We start from the raw sequence: 23,021 nt of genomic DNA on the forward strand, positions 1-23,021 counted from the left end.
GTGTCTGACTAGTCAGGGAGACAATATTACAGTTTTTTTTATGGCAAAAAATGCCTGTGGCTCCCCTGCGGGGGATTACCACAGGATTCATAGATGCAGGGAGAGATGTACACTTGGGCACACACAACACCTTCCACCACAGGTCTGAGGCGAGGAGTCAGTTTCCAGGGAGGCAGCAAAAGTGGCAGTTAGTCTAGAGAGGGGTGAAGGAGGAGAGACACAGAGAGCTGTTGGCTGAGGATCAGTTAAGCCCTGAACTAGGAAACAGGTCTGTGTTGTGAAAGCACCCTAGAGAGAGGGACGGAGGCTAGAAGGAGAAAGAAAGAGATAAAACTATTATCTCTTTAGCTCACCCGGACACCGGAGTCCGAGATTGCTATTAATTCAGGAATAGCATAGAAAACCCGGACAGATCAGGAGGATTTACTCCCCCTGAAGAAGAAGGGGAAAGAGTTGCCAAACTTGACCAAGTATAGGACCAGGGGCCCAGAAAGAGAATTGGTAGCCCCAAAGAAAGGTCCTCATTGTCAGTTGTGGAGAAGGACCCCAAAGAAAGTAAAAGGTGGCAGGCTCAGCTTAAGGCAGGACTGATCCCAAACAATGCACACAGTGTTAGAGGATGCCTCACAAATGTCCAGAGTGAATATCTCTACCTGCACCGAAAACCTGGTTACCCTCCTGAACTGTACCTGTTACCGGACATCAGTAAAAGAAAGGTACTGAAACAAAGACTTAATGTGTGTGTGTGCCTACTTTGACATTACTGCCTATAGCATTCGTACAAGCCGCATGCCGATCACCTAAGCAACCATACACAGCGCTGGTTACCGATTTTACCAGTTACCACAGGAGGCGTCAGGACACAATTCTCCCATCATCCTGACCCCCATCCCTTTACTGACGGTCCAGGGCACGGAATCGGGAACCGACCAACCGTGATCCCCACAGAAGTAACCCATCCCGGTATCCGAGTACCCCTACCCCTGTCGACCAACTCAGTTTGGCGTCACGAACAGGATACCGGGCCCGTTAGAACTGGGTACTGTGTGCTTAAATTGGACTTTATTGAAAGTTTGTGTACTGTAAAAAAAAGGCCGTCATTACTGCGCCATAGAGAAATTAAACTGCGTCACAGAGTGGAGAGAGTCACGGGTGCGCGGCTAAAGGAGCGCGAGGATAGCCCCGCCTTTTTTTTTTAGAGTCACCGGTAACTGAAGGAGTTAATCGTAGACGCTGGCAACGGTTAACTAGGGGGGCACCGTCATGAGTGAAGCAAACAATATACGAGACCTTGAGGGAGGTGATGCCCAAGACGCAGCAGCAGCCGATTCCTCAGCTGGTGAGGGAGACGCAGCATCTGGAGCGATGGCCCCGATAATGCCTTGCCGTATGTACCGGGGGCCAAATGGTTACCGACGTATGAAGGTAAACCCGGTACCTTAGCAGCTTTCAAACGTAAAATGTGTGCGGTGCTGGACATGTATGCGATGACAGGATAGCAGCGAGCCTCCGTTGTGCAGGGACAATTAATAGGTGCAGCGGAGCTGGAAGCTGAGACTTGGAGCGATGCTGATGGAGACTCTATAGAAAATGTGTTTGATAAGCTCAAAGCTGCTTTTAAAAAACGCACACAGTCTGAACTAAGGATGCTATTCTACCAAAGCAAGCAGAGACCGCAAGATACCATCAGAGACTTTGCCCTACGTTTACAAGCGGCACTCCGGTCCATAAAACAGGTAGATCCAGAAAGTGTGCAAGATGAAGATAAATTGCTTGCAGAACAGTTTATGAATGGGTTGAGATCAGACTTTCACCGTCAGCAGGTGCACATGTGAGTCCTAGATCATCCAGATGTGGATTTTAATACCTTAAAGGACCGTGCTATAACTGTACTACGAGACCCATTACCTGCAAAACCTGCAATCCCATCCTGGCAGGTTAATACCTCTCACATGAACTTAGAGCCTACCCCTAAAGACTCTGTAAAAGCGGTAGGACAAGCTGTCGCACCCGAATCTGCTGATGACCTACGTAATCAGGTGTTACAACTAACCAAAAACATGGACTACGTGTTAAAACTCTTGCAAGCTAGACCGGAGGCACAACCACCAAGCAAAATCCAGTTAGCTGAATCCCCTGAGGATGTTCCGTGGATGAGGAGAAAGCTCATGTCGCCCGTGCAGGGGATCAACGCACCATTCCGATGCAGAGCCATGTCACCCGTGGAGGGGATAAACAAGTCGCCCGTTCAGGGGACCACACGAATTCTTCGGGACAACCCGTTTGCCTTCGTTGCAACAAACCGGGCCACTTTGCAAGAAGATGTTGTTTAAACCCGAGATTCCTGGGTCCGCGGGCCAATCCCCAGGAATAAAATGGCAAGGCCCATATGACTGGCGTAGTCGGTATGTGGGAGGCCGCCCGTACCTCAACATTACGCTAGAAGGAATCCCCACATCGGCCCTATTGGACACTGGGTCACAAGTCACCACCATCCCACATATCCTTTACAAGCAATTTTGGTCTGATGCTGATCTTAGCCCCCCAGACTCTAGTCTTGTCATTTTAGCAGCTAATGGTCAACCACTGAATCAGGTGAGGTTTAGAGAAGTGACAATAAAGCTGGGGAGGGTGGAGTTGAGAGGCCGAGGGTTATGTGTGGTAGAAGATGACCCCAATAACAAATGTCCTTACATGGTGATTGAAAACTGCCTTGAAGAAGTGATGTTTTTACTCCAACAGATTATAGAGACTGCTGGCATTGGGCAGAGGAGAGTCCTTCAAAGAGAAATCCGTGCCTTAATTCACAAGCAACAGGTAAATCTGTCTGGGGGCGAGATTGGCAGTGCACGGGTAACAGACCCATTTCCCATTGTATTACCACCAAACAGTGAAATAATGATATGGTGACGAGCAGCTATGGGTATCAGAAGAAAGGAATACCAGGCAATTGTAGAACCGGTATATTCAGAGCATAGACCTACACTGCTGACAGCTAGAGGGGTGGTGGATGTACGCAGGGGAAGAGTACCAACCCGCGTGTTGAACTGTGGTGAGGAAGAAGTGAAACTACTCCAGTATGCTACTGTAGCAAAGCTGTACACTGTCAGTAATAACAACATACAGACATTAGAGCCCTTGCCCCCGTCAAGTCAGGGGGAGGACAGCAACCCCAAGGGACAGCTGGAGGAGTGGTGTCAGCAGTTGCACATAGGGACTGATGCCACTCCCGACCACCAGAAGCAAGGAGTTTACCGGGTAGTAGAAGAGTTTAGCCAAGTATTCAGTAAGCATCCATTAGATTATGGGAGGATAAAAGGGGTACGCCATCACATACCCACAGGAGATCATCCCCCGATTAAAGTGAGACATAGACCCATCCCACCAAACCACTACCAGTGTGCTAAAGAGATGCTGCAGGACATGAAGGAGGCCGGGGTTATAAGAGATAGCTGTAGTCCCTGGGCGGCCCCCTTAGTCTTAGTCAGAAAGAAGGATGGCACTATGAGGATGTGTGTGGATTACAGGGAGGTCATTAAGATCACTCACAAAGATGCTTACCCGTTACCTCGGATAGAGGAGTCTCTTGCTGCATTAAAAACTGCTAAGTATTTCTCCACATTAGATCTCACTAGTGGGTATTGGCAGGTCTCCGTTGCAGAAGAAGACTGGGAGAAAACAGCATTCACAACACCAATGGGCCTATGCGAATTCAATAGCATGCCATTTGGGTTATGCAATGCACCGGGGACTTTTCAGAGATTCATGTAGTGCTGCCTGGGACACCGGAATTTTGAGACGGTACTTTTATACCTGGATGACGTCATAGTGTATTCCAAAATCTATGAAGAACATCTGGAACACCTGGTGGAGGTATTTACAGCTCTAACAAAGTATGGAATGAAGCTCAAACCATCTAAATGTTACCTGCTGAAGCCAAAAGTCCAATACCTAGGGCATGTGGTCAGCGCGGATGGCGTAGCGCCAGATCCGGAAAAAGTGACAGCTATCCAGGACTGGCAGAGGCCGACCACCGTCAGAGAGGTACGTCAGTTCTTAGGTTTGGTTGGGTATTACAGAAGATTTATTAAGGGCTACACGAAGATGGCAGCGCCCCTACAAGATCTTCTAGTAGGCCAAGCTAAGAAGAGAAGGTCTTCAGAGCCGCCGTTGGAATGGGGAAAGAAACAAGAAGACTCCTTCCAACAAATGAAACAGGCCCTGACCGGTGAAGAAATCTTGGCGTACCCAGATTATAACCTACCATTTGTCCTCTACACGGATGCAAGTAATGTAGGCCTGGGAGCAGTACTGTCCCAAATACAAGAAGGCAAGGAAAGAGCAATTGCCTATGCCAGTAGAAGACTTCGACCTACCGAGAGGAACCCGGAAAATTACAGCTCTTTTAAGTTGGAGTTTCTGGCCTTGGTCTGGGCAGTCACGGAGAGGTTCAAGCATTACTTAGCAGCTTCAAAATTTACCATCTTTACGGACAATAATCCGCTAACACACTTGGATACTGCAAAGCTTGGTGCATTGGAGCAGCGCTGGATGGCCCGGCTATCGAACTACGACTTTACCATCAAGTACCGAACAGGCCGTGGAAATGCAAATGCTGATGCCCTCACCAGAAACCCTCAAGTACATTTGCAAGGGCTTGAAGAAGAAACAGATGACTTGGAGGAAATAGAACTTCCAGCTTTCCATAAAAGTAGAAAATGGAAAATGACAGAAACCCAAATCTACCAGAACCGTCAGGATGTTGCACTCAACCCGCTGCCTCATTATGGATGGAAAGAAACCCAAGACAGCGATCCGGCAGTGAGCCTAGTGAAGAGGCTGGTAACCCAACCGGATTCCAAAATTGAGAAGAATGCTCCCCCAGAGGCCCAATACCTGTGGAAAGAAAGAAGCATGTTATTTATCTATAAAAACCAATTGTGCAGACGGTATATCAATCCAAGGACACATGAAATGGTATGGCAAGTTGTGGTTCCAAAGAGAGATGTCCAAATGGTATTGGAAGCGTACCATAATGGAGCAGGACACTTTGGATGGAGAAAACTGGAAATACTGTTACGTGAGAGGTTTTATTGGATTGGCATGAGGTCTTCCATAGAAAAATGGTGTAAAAATTGTGGCCCATGCTCATTAAGAAGAGGAGATTGTAACAACCAGAAAGCACCACTCCAGCCTATCATAACCAAACAGCCCTTGGAACTAGTAGCCTTGGATCATGTCAAACTCACACCCAGTAGATCAGGCTATACTTATGCTCTTACCATGGTGGACCACTATTCCAGATTCCTAGTGGTAGCTCCTGTGAAGGACTTGACAGCTCAGACAGCAGCAAGAACCTTTCAAGCTTATTTCTGCAGGCCACATGGATACCCAGAACAGGTATTGACAGATCAGGGTCCTGCCTTTGAAGCGGAAATATTTCAAGAGTTCTGTAGCTTGTATGGATGCAAGAAAATTCGTACCACGCCTTACCATCCCCAAACTAATGTAATGTGCGAAAAAATGAATCACGTGGTAATAGAATTGCTGAAGACTCTACCCTTGGAAGACAGAAACAGATGGCCAGAGAAATTACCAGATCTGATTGACATCTATAACAACATCCCGGTAAGCTCAACTAATTGTACCCTGGCATACTTGATGAGAGTGAGACCAGGAAAATTGCCAGTGGACTTTGAAATGGGCATTGTAGTTCCTGAGGAAGACACCTCAAGTGCAGATTGGGATACTAGAACAGAACAATACAAGAAAATACAGGAGTGTGTTGAGAAAAGTCTAGCAAAATCCAGAGAAAGACAAGAAACCAATTTCAATAAACAACAGTGTCCCGAGACCACTTAAAGAAGTGTCCTCAACCCTTACAGCAAAAAGAGTATATCCCTTGTCCCATACCAGAAGAAGAGACGCCAAGGACAATTAAGACAATCTTAGGAGAGTTACCCGCAGATTGGCCCCAAATAGAAGGAGCATATTTAATTCCCATGTTGACATTCCCACTACCAGTAGAAGGATCAAGAGCAGAAGAACCACCTGCTGCAGCCGAGGTAGGGAATCCTGCAATCGGTGTACCTGCCATTCCCACTAGGGAAGTGGGAAGACACTCCAGCATACCTGTGCTATGTAGACCAACACATGAGTCAGTAAGTAGTGTTCGCTTCACACCAGGCTTACGCACCAGTGGGATACCAGTTTTACGGAGGTCATCACGTATTAATTTTGGACACCCACCACTCAGATATAGGGAGTAAACCATAACAAAAGTGAAATGTAAATAGGTTCAAAAATGTAAATATGTAGTTAAAGTTAGTATATAGAAGGGTGACGAGTAGACCAAAACAGGTTACACCAGGTACACAACATAAAAAAAAGGGGTGAGTAGAGTTGGGGTAAGAAGCTGTCTAGGGAGAGCAAAATCTTGGCCAATAGGTGACCCCAGGGCCAAAGGGCCTACAGTGCTTATGACCGGGAGAGGCCCCTGCAGTAGCTAGGACCCTTGCGCCGAGGCATACGTAGTAAATGTTTTGTTGTGTATTGTGAATTATTAAGTCTATTTGAATCTTTAAGCCTACAGAGACTTTACCTGTTGGACATCTGAAACTTTTTGCAAATTTTTAAAAATGGACCGAAGCCACAGGACTGGTGGTGGCAAAAAGACTTTCCCTTTAACAGCCTGCAGCAGATTGACTAGCATTGTATGGACTGGTTATCCATCTTTCCAATTATCCCTGGTTTTTGTAAATTTTATTTTTGAGTCTCTGTTCAAATTACAAATATAAATGTTAATGTTATGTTATCTTTGTTAAAAACAAACAAAAAAAAAAATGTTTCAGTCCCGGAGGACTGAAGTTAACTAGGGGGGAATTTGGCACCCCTGTGGGGGATTACCACAGGATCCATAGGTGCAGGGAGAGATGTACACTTGGGCACACACAACACCTTCCACCACAGGTCTGAGGGGAGGAGTCAGTTTCCAGGGAGACAGCAAAAGTGGCAGTTAGTCTAGAGAGGGGTGAAGGAGGAGAGACACAGAGAGCTGTTGGCTGAGGACCAGTTAAGCCCTGAACTAGGAAACAGGTCTGTGTTGTGAAAGCGCCCTAGAGAGAGGGACGGAGGCTAGAAGGAGAAAGAAAGAGATAAAACTATTATCCCTTTAGCTCACCCGGACACCGGAGTCCGAGATTGCTATTAATTCAGGAATAGCATAGAAAACCCGGACAGATCAGGAGGATTTACTCCCCCTGAAGAAGAAGGGGAAAGAGTTGCCAAACCTGACCAAGTATAGGACCAGGGGCCCAGAAAGAGAATTGGTAGCCCCAAAGAAAGGTCCTCTTTGTCAGTTGTGGAGAAGGACCCCAAAGAAAGTAAAAGGTGGCAGGCTCAGCTTAAGGCAGGACTGATCCCAAACAATGCACACAGTGTTAGAGGATGCCTCACAAATGTCCAGAGTGAATATCTCTACCTGCACCGAAAACCTGGTTACCCTCCTGAACTGTACCTGTTACCGGACATCAGTAAAAGAAAGGTACTGAAACAAAGACTTAATGTGTGTGTGCCTACTTTGACATTACTGCCTATAGCGTTCGTACAAGCCGCATGCCGATCACCTCAGCAACCATACACAGCGCTGGTAACCGATTTTACCAGTTACCAAAGGAGGCGTCAGGACACAATTCTCCAATCATCCTGACCCCCATCCCTTTACTGACGGTCCAGGGCACGGAATCGGGAACCGACCAACCGTGATCCCCACAGAAGTAACCCATCCCGGTATCCGAGTACCCCTACCCCTGTCGACCGACTCATGCCAAAAGCAAGATAATACAGAGATTTGACCCGTGGAACTCCAAAACCACAGTTCTATTTCTCTGGCATACACCAGACTCTTTTAAACAGATATATTGGTGTCTGACCAGTCAGGGAGACGCTATTACAGTTTTTTTTTACGGCAAAAAAGTCCAAAAGCAGGATAATACAGAGATTTGACCCGTGGAACTGCAAAACCACAGTTCTATTTTTATGGCCTACACCAGACTCTTTTAAACATATATATTGGTGTCTGAACAGTCACAGACACACTCAATTTTTTTTATGGGGGGGGGAATACCAAAAGGTTAATAAGACGCGTATTTGTACAGTCTGACTGAGGGAAAAAAAAAAGCATTTAGATTAAAAAAAAAAGGATTTTTCCTGGCCCCTGAGACCGGGGGATAAGTCTAGCAATTTGACCAACAGGAGCACACAGGACTGTAATGCAGTGTTTGTTGGTATAACCACTGCTTCTCCTATACAGCCTGCCTGCCTGATATCTGGGATGGATATTAGTCCTGAGAAGGACTGTTTGTTTGATTTGGCAGGCTTTAGAGACCCTACACTAACTATTTCGGAGTATAAGTCTCTCCCTAGCTCAGCAGCATTGACCCTACACTGGCTGATCCGGGACGACTGTGTCCAAGATGGCGGCGCTCGGTTTTAAATACTCGAGGTGACGCTGTGCGGCCAGCCAATCACTGTAATGCCCACAAACAACATGGCTGTGGCATTACAGTGACTGGCTGGCAATCCCTGCATGTTCATTGGCTCTGTAAAGAGCGCCAAACGAGCAGGGCGGAGACCCAAGCTCCCGCCCGAGTAACCCGGAAATGCTTGGTGGTCGCCGAACATCCCGAGTAGTGAGATGCTCGGGCGAGTAACGAGCAGTGTCGAGCATGCTCACTCAACACTAATGGCTATGCATTGGATTTACTATTCTAGCCCACAGAATTGTGATTTATAGCAGTAAACCACTGATACTTATATATACTGTATACAGGGTGGGCCATTTATATGGATACACCTAAATTAAATGGGAATAGTTGGTGATATCAACTTCCTGTTTGTGGCACATTAGTATATGGGAGGGGGAAAACTTTTCCAGATGGGTGGAGACCATGGCAGCCATTTTGAAGTCGGCCATTTTGGATCCAACTTTATTTTTTTCAATGATAAGAGGGTCATGGGACACATCAAACTTATTGAGAATTTCATAAGAAAAACAATGGTGTGCTTGGTTTTAACATTACAAACAACGGATACTGGAAGCCTGTGCTAGCATTTCTTTGGCGGTGTTGCTATCAATGTGTCAAGAGTGGGAGAAGAGGGTTGCATTGACAATCCAACACAATGGGCAGCAATGCGAACACATTTTATAAGTGGTGATAAACTTGTAAAAAACTCATGAAAGAATAAAGTTACGTTAAAACCAAGCACACTATTGTTTTTCTTATAAAATTCTCAATAAGTTTGATGTGTCACATGACCCTCTTCCCATTGAAAAAAAATAAAGTTGGATCCAAAATGGCCGACTTCAAAATGGCCGCCATGGTCACCACCTATTTCAAAAAGTTTCCCGCCTCCCATATATTAATGTGCCACAAACAGGAAGTTGATATCACCAACCATTCCCATTTAATTTAGGTGTATCTATATAAATGGCCCACCATGTGTATCTATAATATAATCGGCTAAGCGTGTCTCTGTCTGAAGCCTTTATAGACTGCGCATGCGTGACGCACTGTCTGGCGTAGGCACTGAACGCATACCGCGATGTCTGGCGCCATACTTACTTGACCGGGAGGAGCGTTGCCGCGGTGCCTCTCTCTTTGCCGGAGACCAGGGCAGGAGTGAGGCGTCGGATCAGTGCATGCACATAGCGCTATCTGGCGCCATTTTACTGAAGACACATTTGCAGTGTGTCTTCAGCAAAATGGCGCCGGACAGCGCAGTTCTCTGGCACCGCACTCCTCCCCCGGCCTCCGGCAGAACAGGACACAGAAGCGCTGGAGCACAGAGAAGAAAAGTGAGTATAACTGTTTATTTATTTGTATGTGTGCAGCATGAAAGGGATGAGGGGGCCACACATACCAGGATTGTGGGGTGAGGGGACCATGCATACCAGGATTGGGGGGTGAAGGGACCATGCATGCCATGATTGAGGGGAGAGGGGACCATGCATACCAGGATTGGGGGATGAGAGGACCACGCATACCAGGATTGTGGGGTGAGGGGATCATGCATACAAGGATTGGGGGGTGAGGGGACCATGCATACCTGGATTGAAGGATGAGGGGTACAATACATACCATTATTGGGGGATGAGGGGACCATGCATACCAGGATTGGGGGGTGAGGGGTGCCATGCATACCAGAATAGGGATGAGGGGTACAATGCATCCCAGAATAGGGATGAGAAGTGCCATGCATACCAGGATGGGGGTGAGGGAGCCATGCATACCAGGATTGGGGATGAGGGGTGCCATGCATACCAGGATTGGGGATGAGGGGCCCATGCATACCAGGATGGGGGTGAGGGGTGCCATGCATATCAGGATTGGGGATGAGAGAGCCATGCATACCAGGATTGGGGATGAGGGGTGCCATGCAAATCAGGATTGGGGATGAGGGAGCCATGCATACCAGGATTGGGGATGAGGGGTGCCATGCATACCAGGATTGGGGATGAGGGGTGCCATGCATACCAGGATTGGGGATGAGGGGTACCATGCATATCAGGATTGGGGATGAGGGGTGCCATGCATATCAGGAATGGGGATGAGGGGTGCCATGCATACCAGGATTGGGGATGAGGGGTGCCATGCATACCAGGATTGGGGGTGAGGGGTGCCATGCATACCAGGATTGGTGGTGAGGGGTGCCATGCATACCAGGATGGGGGTGACGGGTGCCATGCATACCAGGATAGGATGATGGGGACAGGAGGGGGGCAGCACAAATACCAGGATGGGGGCAGCACATACCCGCATGGGAGACCATATACCAATAAAAATGCTCGCCACCCGGGCGTAGAACGGGTTCAATAGCTAGTATATATATATAATTAAGAAAATATATATACACTGCTCAAACAAGTAAAGGGAACACTCAAATAACACATCTTAGATCTGAATGAATGAAATATTCTCATTGAATACTTTGTTTTGTACAAAGTTGAATGTGCTGACAACAAAATCACACAAAAATCATCAATGGAAATCAAATTTATTAACCAATGAATGCCTGGGTTTGGAGTCACCCCCAAAATTAAAGTGGAAAAACACACTACAGGCTGATCCAACCTTGATGTAATGTCCTTAAAACAAGTCAAAATGAGGCTCAGTATTGTGTGTGGCCTCCAAGTGCCTGTATGCTCCTGATGAGGTTGCGGATGGTCTCCTGTGGGATCTCCTCCCAGACATGGACTAAAGCATCTGCCAACTCCTGGACAGTCTGTGGTGCAACGTGATTTTGGTGGATGGAGCGAGACTGAGACATGATGTCCCAGATATGCTCAATCAGATTCACGTCTGGGGAACGGGCGGGTCAGTTCATAGCTTCAAGGCCTTCATCTTGCATGAACTGCTGACACACTCCAGCCCCATGAGGTCTGGCATTGTCCTGCATTAGGAGGAACCCAGGGCCAACTGCATCATCGTATGGTCTCACAAGGGGTCTGAGGATCTCATCTCGGTACCTAATGGCAGTCAGGCTACCTCTTGCGAGCACATGGAGGGCTGTGTGGCCCTCCAAAGAAATGCCACCCCATACCATTATTGACATCACTGCCAAACTAGTCATGCTGAAGGATGTTGCAGGCAGCAGATCATTCTCCATGGCGTCTCCAGGCTCTGTCACGTCTGTCACATGTGATCAGTGTGAACCTGCTTTCATCTGTAAAGAGCACAGGGCGCCAGTGGTGACTTTGCCAATCCTGGTGTTCTGTGGCAAATGCCAAGCGTCTTGCACGGTGTTGGTCTGTGAGCACATGCACATTTGTGGCCTGCTAGAGGTCATTTTGCAGGGCTCTGGCAGTGCTCCTCCTCTTCCTCCTTGCAAAAAGGCGGAGGTAGCGGTCCTGCTGCTGGGTTGTTGCCTTCCTACGGCCCCCTCCACATCTCCTGGTGTACTGGCCTTTCTTCTGGTAGCGCCTCCAGCGTCTGGACACTATGCTGCTAGACACAGCAAACCTTCTTGCCACAGCTCTCATTGATGTGCCATCCTGGATGAGCTGCACTGCCTGAGCAACTTCTGTGGGCAGTAGAGTCCATCTCATGCTACACGAGTGTGAAAGCACAACCAACATTCAAAAGTGACCAAAACATCAGCCAGAAAGTATTGGTACTGAGATGTGGTCTGGGGACCCCACCTACAGAACCACTCCTTTATTGAGGGTGTCTTGATAATTGCCAATAATTTCCATCTATTGTCTATTCCATTTGCACAACAGCATGCGAAATTGATTGTCAATTAGTGTTGCTTCCTAAGTGAACAGTTTGATTTCACAGAAGTTTGATTCACTTGGAGTTATATTCTGTTGTTTAAGTGTTCCCTTTATTTTTTTGAGCAGTGTATATTATATATATATATCTTTGTCTGGCTTTGGTGTTTATATCAGGCTTACCCCAGCCTGATGAGTAGCATACATATCAGTACACTATAGTTGAGCATTCTAATATAGATATTGGCTTCCCATGCCACACTTCATAAATGCAATTGTTAATAGAATCATAACACCTGGTGGAGGCTATTTAGGTACTGTATATATCTGCCCTTTCGTTGTGGTTTTGTTGAGTATTCTTGTATTTATACGTAAGTGCCTTAATATAACATATATACCATTATCTAAAGTTTGCATCTGGAGGTCTGCTGGTGAACCCTGTGCCTGTCATTACAATCCTTCTGTGAATGACGACTTGTGGCCGTAGTTCATAGGTGATCGTGATTTTCGTGATATAGCACAAGTGATAGGATGATCGCAGCTTCAAGTCTCTTAGGGTATGTGCCCACTTGCGCTGTGTCCAAAACGCTGCATTCTACATTAGACGCACAGTGGATAGATTTATAGAAATCCCTTGCTCACTGTGGTTCTATTTGATGCCGCACAAATTCACTGGCAGCACGGCTTTAAGAGCCGCAACATGTCAATTTCTGTTGAGGAGTCTCCGCAACAGAAATTTCTCTAATAGAATGTATTGGGTGCGGTAACTCCACATGTGTTCAATGAACACATGCAGATTTTACCTGCTTGCTCAGACGCAGCACTTTGGATGCAGCGAAAATACGCTGCACATAGTCATAAGGGGACTATTCAAGTCAGTAAAAAGTGAAGACATTTTTTTTTTAAAAGTATGAAAAAAAAGACTTTCTATTGTTACTTCAAGTTACTGTTCATTACCACTGTTACTAACCCCATTTCACACCTGTTATACCCTATAACACCTGTTATACATATAAAATAGTTATACCAATCCCTGACTGTCCTCGCCTTGTGTCTCTGTGCATTGCATTCCGGCACCTGTGTTACAAGAGGATGGCATCAGGGACTTTCAATGAACAAGAGCTTGGGGGAGAGGATTTTACATATGGATTTATAATGAATTGGGTGGAGGGGAAGGATGCTATCAAGGACTTAGTCTCATCCCCCACCACCCAATTAATTTTAAGGTCCTTATAGCACCTTCTTCCACCCCCCCAATTCATTATGATGCTACCTGGGACTGTAATGAATTGGCAAGTGGGAGTGGAGGGGATAAGAGGGATAGGACACTTTCTAATGAATTGAGGAGCGGGGGAGGATGTCATAAGGGACTTATAATGAATGGGGTGTGGAGGACATTATACAGGGATTTATAATGTATTGGGGGTGGGAGAAGATGCTATCAGGACCTTATAATAAATTGTGGGTTTGGGGACAACTCTTTAAGGGACTTAGCATCCTCACCCATCTTCCAATTCATTATAAGACACTGATAATAGACAGTATAGAGGGGCTTATAATGAATTGTGGGGACACAGGACAGGGACTGGGGCTATATGGACACATTCAGGATTTTCAGCAGAAAACTCTTCTGCAAATTCTGATGTGTTGGCAGGAGAAACGTTGCATAAAATATGTATTTTTGACATGCATTTTTGTTGCATATTTTTCTCAACTCATTAGTTCGGGTGAATAAGCTGCAAAAACGCTCCAAGAATTGACATGCTACAGATTTGAATCTACTGCAAAAAAAAAAAGGAAAAAATAAGCAACGTGTGCATGAGATTTCAGAAATCTCATTCACTGTGATGTTACTGTAAAACGCTGCATATTTTCCACATCAAATGAGTGAGGGAAAAACCGCAACAAAAAGGCAGCATATGCACATAGTCTTAAAATAAATTGGGTATGAGCCACAGTGACCAACTAATTTATATTTATTGGGCGTTGAAAATTATAATTGTGTGGTACATGTTTGTATTCAGGGGCACAGTGTTGGCGATTTTTTTTATCCAGGAGGCAACTGTATGTATACAATATACAGTTATATGAAAAAGTTTGGGCACCCCTATTAATCTTAAGCTTAATGTTTTATAAAAATAGTTTTTTTTGCAACAGCTATTTCAGTTTGATATATGTAATAACTGTTGGACACAGTAATGTTTCTGCCTTGAAATGAGGTTTATTGTACTAACAGAAAATGTGCAATCTGCATTCAAACAAAATTTGACAGGTGCATAAGTATGGGCACCCTTATCATTTTCTTGTTTTAAATACTCCTACCTACTTTTTACTGACTTACTAAAGCACTTTTTTTGGTTTTGTAACCTCATTCAGCTTTGAACTTCATAGCCAGGTGTATGCAATCATGAGAAAAGCTACTTAAAGTGGCCACTTGCAAGTTGTTTTCCTGTTTGAATCTCCTCTGAAGAGTGGCATCATGGGCTCCTCAAAACAACTGTCAAATGATCTGAAAACAAAGATTATTCAACATAGTTGTTTAGGGGAAGAATACAAAAAGCTGTCTCAGAGATTTAACCTGTCAGTTTCCACTGTGAGGAACATAGTAAGGAAATGGAAGAACACAGGGACAGTTCTTGTTAAGGCCAGAAGTGGCAGGCCAAGAAAAACACCAGAAAGGCAGAGAAGAAGAATGGTGAGATCAGTCAAGGACAATCCTCAGACCACCTCCAGAGAGCTGCACCATCAACTTGCTGTAGATGGTGTCACTGTGCATCGGTCAACTATACAACGCACTCTTCACAAGGAGAAGCTGTATGGGAGAGTGATGCGAAAGAAGCCGTTTCTGCAAGCAAGCCACAAACAGAGTCGGCTGAGGTATGCAAAAGCACATTTGGAGAAGCCAATTTCTTTTTGGAAGAAGGTCCTGTGGACTGATGAAACCAAGATTGAGTTGTTTGGTCATACAAAAAGGCGTTATGCATGGCGGCAAAAAAATACAGCATTCCAAGAAAAACACTTGCTGCCCACAGTAAAATTTGGTAGAGGTTCCATCATGCTTTGGGGCTGTGTGGCTAATGCCGGCACCGGGAATCTTGTTAAAGTTGAGGGACACATGGATTCCACTCAGTATCAGCAGATTCTTGACAATAATGTTCAAGAACCAGTGATAAAGTTGAAGTTATGCAGGGGATGGATCTTTCAGCAAGACAATGATCCAAAACTCTGCTCCAAATCTACTCAGGCATTCATGCAGAGGAACAATTACAATGTTCTGGAATGGCCATCCCAGTCCCCAGACCTGAATATCATTGAACATCTGTGGGATCATTTGAAGAGGGCTGTCCATGCTCGGCGACCATCAAACTTTACTGAACTGGAATTGTTTTGTAAAGAGGAATAGTCAAAAATACCTTCATCCAGGATCCAGGAAATCATTAAAAGCTACAGGAAGCGACTAGAGGCTGTTATTTTTGCAAAAGGAGGATCTACTAAATATTAATGTCACTTTTCTGGTGAGGTGCCCATACTTATGCACCTGTCAAATTTTGTTTGAATGCAGATTGCACATTTTCTGTTAGTACAATAAACCTCATTTCAAGGCAGAAACATTACTGTGTCCAACAGTTATTACATATATCAAACTGAAATAACTGTTGCAAAAACACCAATTTTTATAAAACATTAAGCTTAAGATTAATAGGGGTGCCCAAACTTTTTCATATAACTGTATGTGACCTTGTTATTTTCAGGGTCGTGGCTGGAATATCTCAACATTAAGGTCTGACCAGATAGAGAAGAAACAACAGAAAACGACTAATCAGAGTTCAAGTTCTCTTCGTTTCTAAAGAGACAACTTGCATATTTAATTTTTCAGAGGAGCATTTCACGGCCTATTAGCCTCCTTACTCTGGTATGTCAGGCATGTCACTTCCCATAAGGAGAAACATTACCTCTTACACTACAGTCAGAGGATTCTCATACAGCCAAATCAGATCTCATGCTTTGCACTGAGGAGGGTCAACACCCTGAAAGACATGTCTGCAAATGGAGATCCTGGTTTGGCTTTTATCCTAAGTCATAAGGCAAGGCTTGTTAAAGGGTCAATATTTAATTTTAAGATTGCTGCTTCCAACAGGTGGCGCTATAGAGTTCAAGTTATCTTCCTGTCTGAAGAGGCAATTTGCATATTAAATATACATACACACAGTATATATAATCTGTAACTTTGCCATCATAAAAGTAGAGGTGCCCAGACACATTTCTTCCACAGGGGTCCCAAGCTGTCAGTGTCCACTCCAGGAACCAGACAATCTTTAGTTTTACTTGTGTTTACAGTGTTTATAACCATAAATGATTCGATTAGCATTACCCCTGTATATAAGGTAGGAGTGCCTCCTTATACATGAATACCTCTGCCCGTCCTGGCACATGATTACAAATGCCTTACAGAAATACTTTGTTTTGGTTGATGGAGCGTAGATGACTGATAAATGTACCTGCCAAGCGATAAGATCCTTCAGTTTGTTCAGTTTATCGCAATCTTCAGGATGTTCCTGTGTGTATTCTTCAGTAAAGAAAGCCTAGAATTGAAGAAATATTTACGATCAGCCGAAAACTAACAATAGTTCAATTACATCTCTTTCTGTGACCATATGATAGTGATTCAAAGGGCAATTGTACAGTCAACATGATATCTCAGATAGTTGTGTGCAGTCGCACAGAGGTCACCTGATAGTGGCACACAAACATAGATTGCTAGTAATAAAGATGCTGCATCACTGTTTTGAATATCATGAATTTAACTGACTGCTGTGAAGCAATACAGAAAATAGAAAACCAAACAGCTAAGAGGGGAAAAAAGTTTGCAAGTTTACATATACAGGTGCTTCTCACTAAATTAGAATATCATAAAAAAGTTAATTTATTTCAGTTCTTCAATACAAAAAGTGAAACTCATATATTATATAGAGTCATTACACACAGAGTGATCTATTTCAAGTGTTTATTTCTGTTAATTATGACTTACAGCCAATGAAAACACAAAAGTCATTGACTCGCCCCCTGGGCCGTGGGGCACGCGGATCTGGGCGATAGGGGAACGATGGGGGTAGTAGTGGCGGCCCGGTCCCGCGGCTCAGGGTGGTCAGGCCAATGGTAGTCTGCTATGTACTGGTTGATAATGTCCGACTACGCCACCCGTGGATTGCAGTTATTAGGAACCGCCGCTGCAAGGCAGTCCGCTGGGGCTGATGATGAATGCAGCTGGGATGGTGTGACTCCCCACGGGAAGAGTGCGGCCCCAGGGCAGTGTAGTGGATGATGGGAGTGATGGTGGTGAAGGTCCCAGTACCGGTAGTGCCGGAGGAGCGAAGGAGCACACGGACAACAAGTTACAGTCCAGGGTCTTTACTCACAGTTCGTTTGTTCCGGGTCACTTCCGTCGGCAGTGACCGCCCGAGCCGTGCTGCGTCCACCAGGTGTGGGGCTCGGTCAACTCCCAAGCAGTCAAGAGGATGGCACAGGACCCCCTTTAATCCTTTCTCTGGCCTGCCTCACCAGTGACCCACTTTTGTCCGGCTGCCGCGGACTTGTGCGGTTAAACGTGGGCCCCGTCCTCCGCTGTGCTATATGGTGCCTTCCTAGCAGGTTTAATGAGGTGTCGCACCAATAGATAATCACGACGACCGGTCTTTGGCTGAGGGTTGTTTCTCCTCCACCAACTTGGGATCCGGTACCCTTAATCTGCCTGACCCTGCACCCTGGATTCTCGTGGGTTCTTAGGGTCCCTTCCACCTTCTTGTTCCTGAGCCCTTCTGTTTCTCTGTCTCGCCTTCTTTGCAGTTCCTTTCTGTTTCTGTTCCTTTCTCTTCCTTTCTCTTGGAGCTGAGATGAGCCAGAATCTCAGCTCCCTTTCACCTCCTCCTCGGCCTCTCACTAGGCCCTTCTGGAGTAGAGCTCCTACAGAGCCTCTACTCCCTGTCTTCTCCTCTCTGGACAGAACAAACGAACCTAGATCTAAGATGGTGCCCACCTTTTATACCTCCCTCTGACCATGAGCCCAGGTGACCAGCAACCAATGGGCTCCTTCCTACGCTCAGGAACCAACCCCTATCTGCTCCTACAGCACTGGGTGTTCCACCCCCTCCCCACTCCAGGCAGGGACATAGTCGGTCGTGCCTGCACTTATGTCTAGTGGGAGCACCGTTGAGCTGTCCCTCGGAAATGGGGTGTGTGTGCTGTATGCAGCTAACTGAGCCCTGGTCCATACTCCATCCTTATCTGGGAGTGGAATATCACACCTCTGGTCTGAGGTGCAATACCCCTGTAGCGGCCGAACCCTCGGGGTGCTACAGTACATCATTATCTCAGTAAATTAGAATAATTTATAACAACAGCTTGAAAAATGTTTTTAAAATCTGAAATGTTTCCCTACTGAAATGTATGTTCAATAAATGCGCTCAATACTGGGTCCGGGCTCCTTTTGCATCAATTACTGCATCAATGCGGCGTGGCATGGATGCGATCAGCCTGTGGCACTGCTGAGGTGTTATGGAAGCCCAGGTTGCTTTGATAGCAGCCTTCAGCTCGTCTGCATTGTTGGGCCTGGTGTCTCTTATCTTCCTCTTGACAATACCCCATAGATTCAAGCGAGTTTGCTGGCCAATCAAGCACAGTGATACTGTTGTGTGTAAACCAGGTATTGGTACTTTTGGCAGTGTGGACAGGTGCCAAGTCCTGCTGGAGAATGACATTTCCATCTCCAAAAAGTTTGTTGGCAGAGGGAAGCATGAAGTGCACTAAAACTTCCTGGTAGACGGCTGCGCTGACTTTGGTCTTGATAAAACACAGTGGACCTACACCAGCAGATGACATGGCTACCCAAACCATCACTGATTGTGGAAACTTCACACTAGACCTCAAGCAGCTTGGATTGTGTGCCTCTCCACTCTTCCTCCAGACTCTAGGAACTTGATTTCCAAATGAAATGCAAAAATTTACTTTGATCTGAAAACAACACATTGGACCACTGAGCAACAGTCCAGGTCTTTTTCTCCTTGGTCTTGGTAAGATGCTTCTGGAGTTGTCTATTGGTCATGAGTGGCTTGACACAAGGAATGCGACAATTGTAGCCCATGTCCTGGATCCGTCTGTGTGTGGTGGCTCTTGAAGCAATGACTCCAGCAGCAGTCCACTCCTTGTGAATCTCCTCCAAATTTTTGAATGACCTTTTCTTAACAATCCTTTCAAGGCTGTGGTTATCCCGGTTGCATGTGCACCTTTTCCTACCACACTTTTTCCTTCCACTCAACTTTCCATTAATATGCTTGGATACAGCACTCTGTGAACAACCAGCTTCTTTAGAAATGACGTTTTGTGGCTTACCCTCCTTCTGGAGTGTGTCAGTGACTGCCATCTGGACATCTGTCTAGTCAGCAGTCTTCCCCATGATTGTGGAGCCTACTGAAACAGATTATGGGACCTTTTTAAATCCTTAGGAAGCCTTTGCAGGTGTTTTTTGTTAATTATTCTAAATTACTGAGATAATGACTTTTGTGTTTTCATTGGCTGTAAGCCATAATCATCAACATTAACAGAAATAAACAATTGAAATAGATCACTCTGTTTGTAATGACTCAATGTAATATATGTGTTTCACTTTTTGATGATATTCTAATTTAGTGAGAAGCACTTGTATATGATATGTTGCTTACAAATGGATATAATTATGAGGTTATTATTACATGTGTTACGGGCCGGGTGGTGGAACCACTGTGCCGTGGAACAAGGAGGGACCGGAGAGGAGTAACTAAGGCCTAACGCAGACCAACTTTGGCTATACGGCAGCTAGTCGACTCCGTCAACCAAGGAAGGACCGGAAAGGTAGACCAGATGCTACTCCGGGACCGACTTCGTGTGAGAACAGGAGACTCCCAAGGGACTGATGGCAGTCGCCGAGTGGCACGATGGATAGGCAGGCAGATGAGTATGGCTGGTAAGCAGACAGGTGGGTATGGCTGGTAAGCAGGCAGACGGGCATGGCTGGTAGACAGGCGGGCACGACTGGTAGGCAGGCAGGCCGGCACCACTGATAGACAGGCTGGTGGGCACTGCTGAGACCTGAGGATACTCCCAAGGGACTGATGGCAGTCGCCAAGTGGCATGGCAGATAGGCAGGCAGACTAGCACGGCAGATAGGCAGGCAGACTAGCACGGCTGGTAGGTAGGCAGTCAGGAACGGCTGATAGACAGGCAGACGGGCACGGCTGATAGACAGGCAGAAGGGCACAGCTGATAGACAGGCAGGTGGGCACGGCTGATAGATAGGCAGGCGGGCATGGCTGATAGACAGCCAGGTGGGCACAGCTAATAGACAGGCTGGCGGGAATGGCTGAGACCTGAGGGCTGACAAGTATGTGTGGAACAAACTTACAACATTGCACAGGCACCGCCATGTTGTCAGAGGTGCCTTAAATAGTAAATGTCCTCTGGTCATTGGCAATCTGCCCCTTTAAGAGACAGGGAGCACACACGCGCGCTCTAAGCACAGTCCCCGGGGATGTGCTTGTGGTGCACACAGCCCGGACATGCACAATCTGGAGTGGAGCCAGCAGCGTGGGACACACTGGCCCGGGACCACGGCGGTAAGGGGGGCGATGTCTCTGCCGGGGATGTGGGGCAGGAGGCAGAGACGCAAGGAATTTTTCCAGGAGAATAGGAGAGTGGATGTTCTCCCTGGGCTCCCAGGACCTCTCCTCAGGACCAAACCCCTTCCAATCTACAAGAAAGAAGGTCTTTCCTCTTACCCTCTTGGTAGTCAGAATATTCTCTACCTCAAAAACGTCTTCGGTGCTGACTGAAGCAGGAGTGGTACCCGGATCTTGAGAAAAAGGATTGAGGACGACAAGCTTAAGGACACATGTAAGGAGTTGGGAATCTACAACGAGGCAGGGAGTCTAAGTTTGTAAGCCACAGAATTAATCTGTTTCAGAACCTCGAAGGGACCAATGAAACGCGGGACCAATTTATACGAAGGTATTTTGAGACAGCCATACTTGGATGACAACCAGACCTTGTCCCCTGCATGAGACAGAGGCGGATCTAGACGTCTCTTGTCTGCATGTCTCTTCATGCACTCAGAGGATTGCAAAAAAGCAGACTTTGTGTCATCCCAGATCTCAGAAAAGTTTTTTATGAAAGATTCAGCAGCATAATTGTCGACAGAAGTGGAGACAGGGAACGGAATATTGGGATGCTGACTGTATACCACAAAAAATGGAGATTTGGCAAAGGATTCACTCACATGGTTATTATAGGAAAATTCGGCCCAAGGGTGGGTCAACCCAGTTGCTGTGGTGGGCATTGACTAAGCCCTGGAGGAAGTTAGAGAGAATTTGATTGATACTCTCAACCTGGCCATTTGCCTGCGGATGATAAGCTGAAGAGAAATCCAATGTGATATTCAGAAACTTGCACATGGCCCTCGAGAAGCGTGAAGTAAACTGGACTCCTCTATAAGAGACAATATGAAGAGGCAGGCTGTGGAGACAGAAGATGTGAAGAATGAATTTTTCAGCCAGTACTGGCGCAGAAGGAAGCCCAGGCAGGGGAATGAAGTGAGCCATCTTGGAAAAGCGGTCAGCTACTACCCAAAATAACAGTACAACTGGCAGATACAGGAAGATCCATGATGAAATCCATCGCAATGTGCTGCCACGGGGTGGAAGGCAAAGGTAAAGGAAGTAGTCGACCAGTCCAAAATTGCCTAGGAGTTTTGTTTCGGGAACTGGAGGAGCAGGCAGAGACAAAATCTGCAACATCCTTACGCAGGGTCAGCCACCAATAATGTAGGAAAATGAGTAGAACCGTTTTCTTTTATCCATCATGACCTCCTACTATCTGAAGTCACAACAAAAGTCTTACCGGGTGGAAGATGAGACAGATCAAACGGGGCGACCGTAATTATCCTGGAAGGCTCCATGATGTGTTGAGGTTCCTCCTCCTGGTCGAACAACAGAAATGATCTGGAGAGTGCTTCTGCCTTGATATTTTTATCTGCTGGCCGGAAGTGGAAGCGGGCAAAGAACAGAGATCATCTGGCCTGTCGAGGATTAAGCCGTTGAGCGAACTGCAGGTAGGCAAGATTCTTATGGTCCATGTAGATGACCACCAGATACAAAGCCCCCTCTAGTAAGAATCGCCACTCCTCCAGCGCCAGTTTGATTGCCAGGAGCTCCCGATCTCCAATGGAATAATTGTGCTCCGAGGAGGAAGAGAAGAGCTTGGAAAAGAAGCCACAGGTAACCATTCGACCGGATGAAGACTTCTGGATGAGGAATGCTCCGGCCCCTGAAGAAGAATCATTCACCTCCAGGAAGAACTGCTCATTGCAGTAAGGGCGATGCAGCACCAAAGCCGATGAGAAGGCCTGTTTCAAGGACACAAAATCACTTTCCGCCTCAGGAGTCCATTCCTTGGGATTAGCCCCTTTGCGAGTCAGGGCAGAGATGGGAGCAGTCCAAGAAGAGAAATGAGGAATGAATAGGCGGTAATAATTAGTGAACCCAAGAAACCGCTGAATAGCTTTCAGCCCCTCAGGACGGGACCTCTAGAACGTCAGATACCTTCTCGGGATCTATTTTAAGGCTGGTCTCCGAGATTATGTACCCCAGGAATGGAAGAGAAGTCTGTTCAAAGATGCACTTTTCGAATTTGGCATACAGACTATTCTTCCTGAGCCTCAGTAATA

The 23,021-nt window shown here is 46.2% G+C and overlaps 1 protein-coding gene across 5 annotated transcripts in view; it reads right to left on the reverse strand.

Moving 5' to 3' along the window:
* The window catches only part of DOCK2 (dedicator of cytokinesis 2), a 1,661,574-nt gene that overhangs the window by 233,394 nt on the left and 1,405,159 nt on the right, over positions 1–23,021 (reverse strand). For all 5 annotated transcript variants that reach the window (XM_073649510.1, XM_073649507.1, XM_073649509.1 and 2 more), the window contains one exon: positions 16,771–16,854. In XM_073649510.1, coding sequence (XP_073505611.1) covers positions 16,771–16,854 — 84 coding nt within the window. The remainder of the gene's footprint in view (positions 1–16,770; positions 16,855–23,021) is intronic.

Source organism: Phyllobates terribilis, unplaced genomic scaffold (genome assembly GCF_046119375.1).
Source record: "Phyllobates terribilis strain yellow unplaced genomic scaffold, ASM4611937v1 Scaffold_10__3_contigs__length_209671492, whole genome shotgun sequence".
NCBI classification, from domain to species: domain Eukaryota; kingdom Metazoa; phylum Chordata; class Amphibia; order Anura; family Dendrobatidae; genus Phyllobates; species Phyllobates terribilis.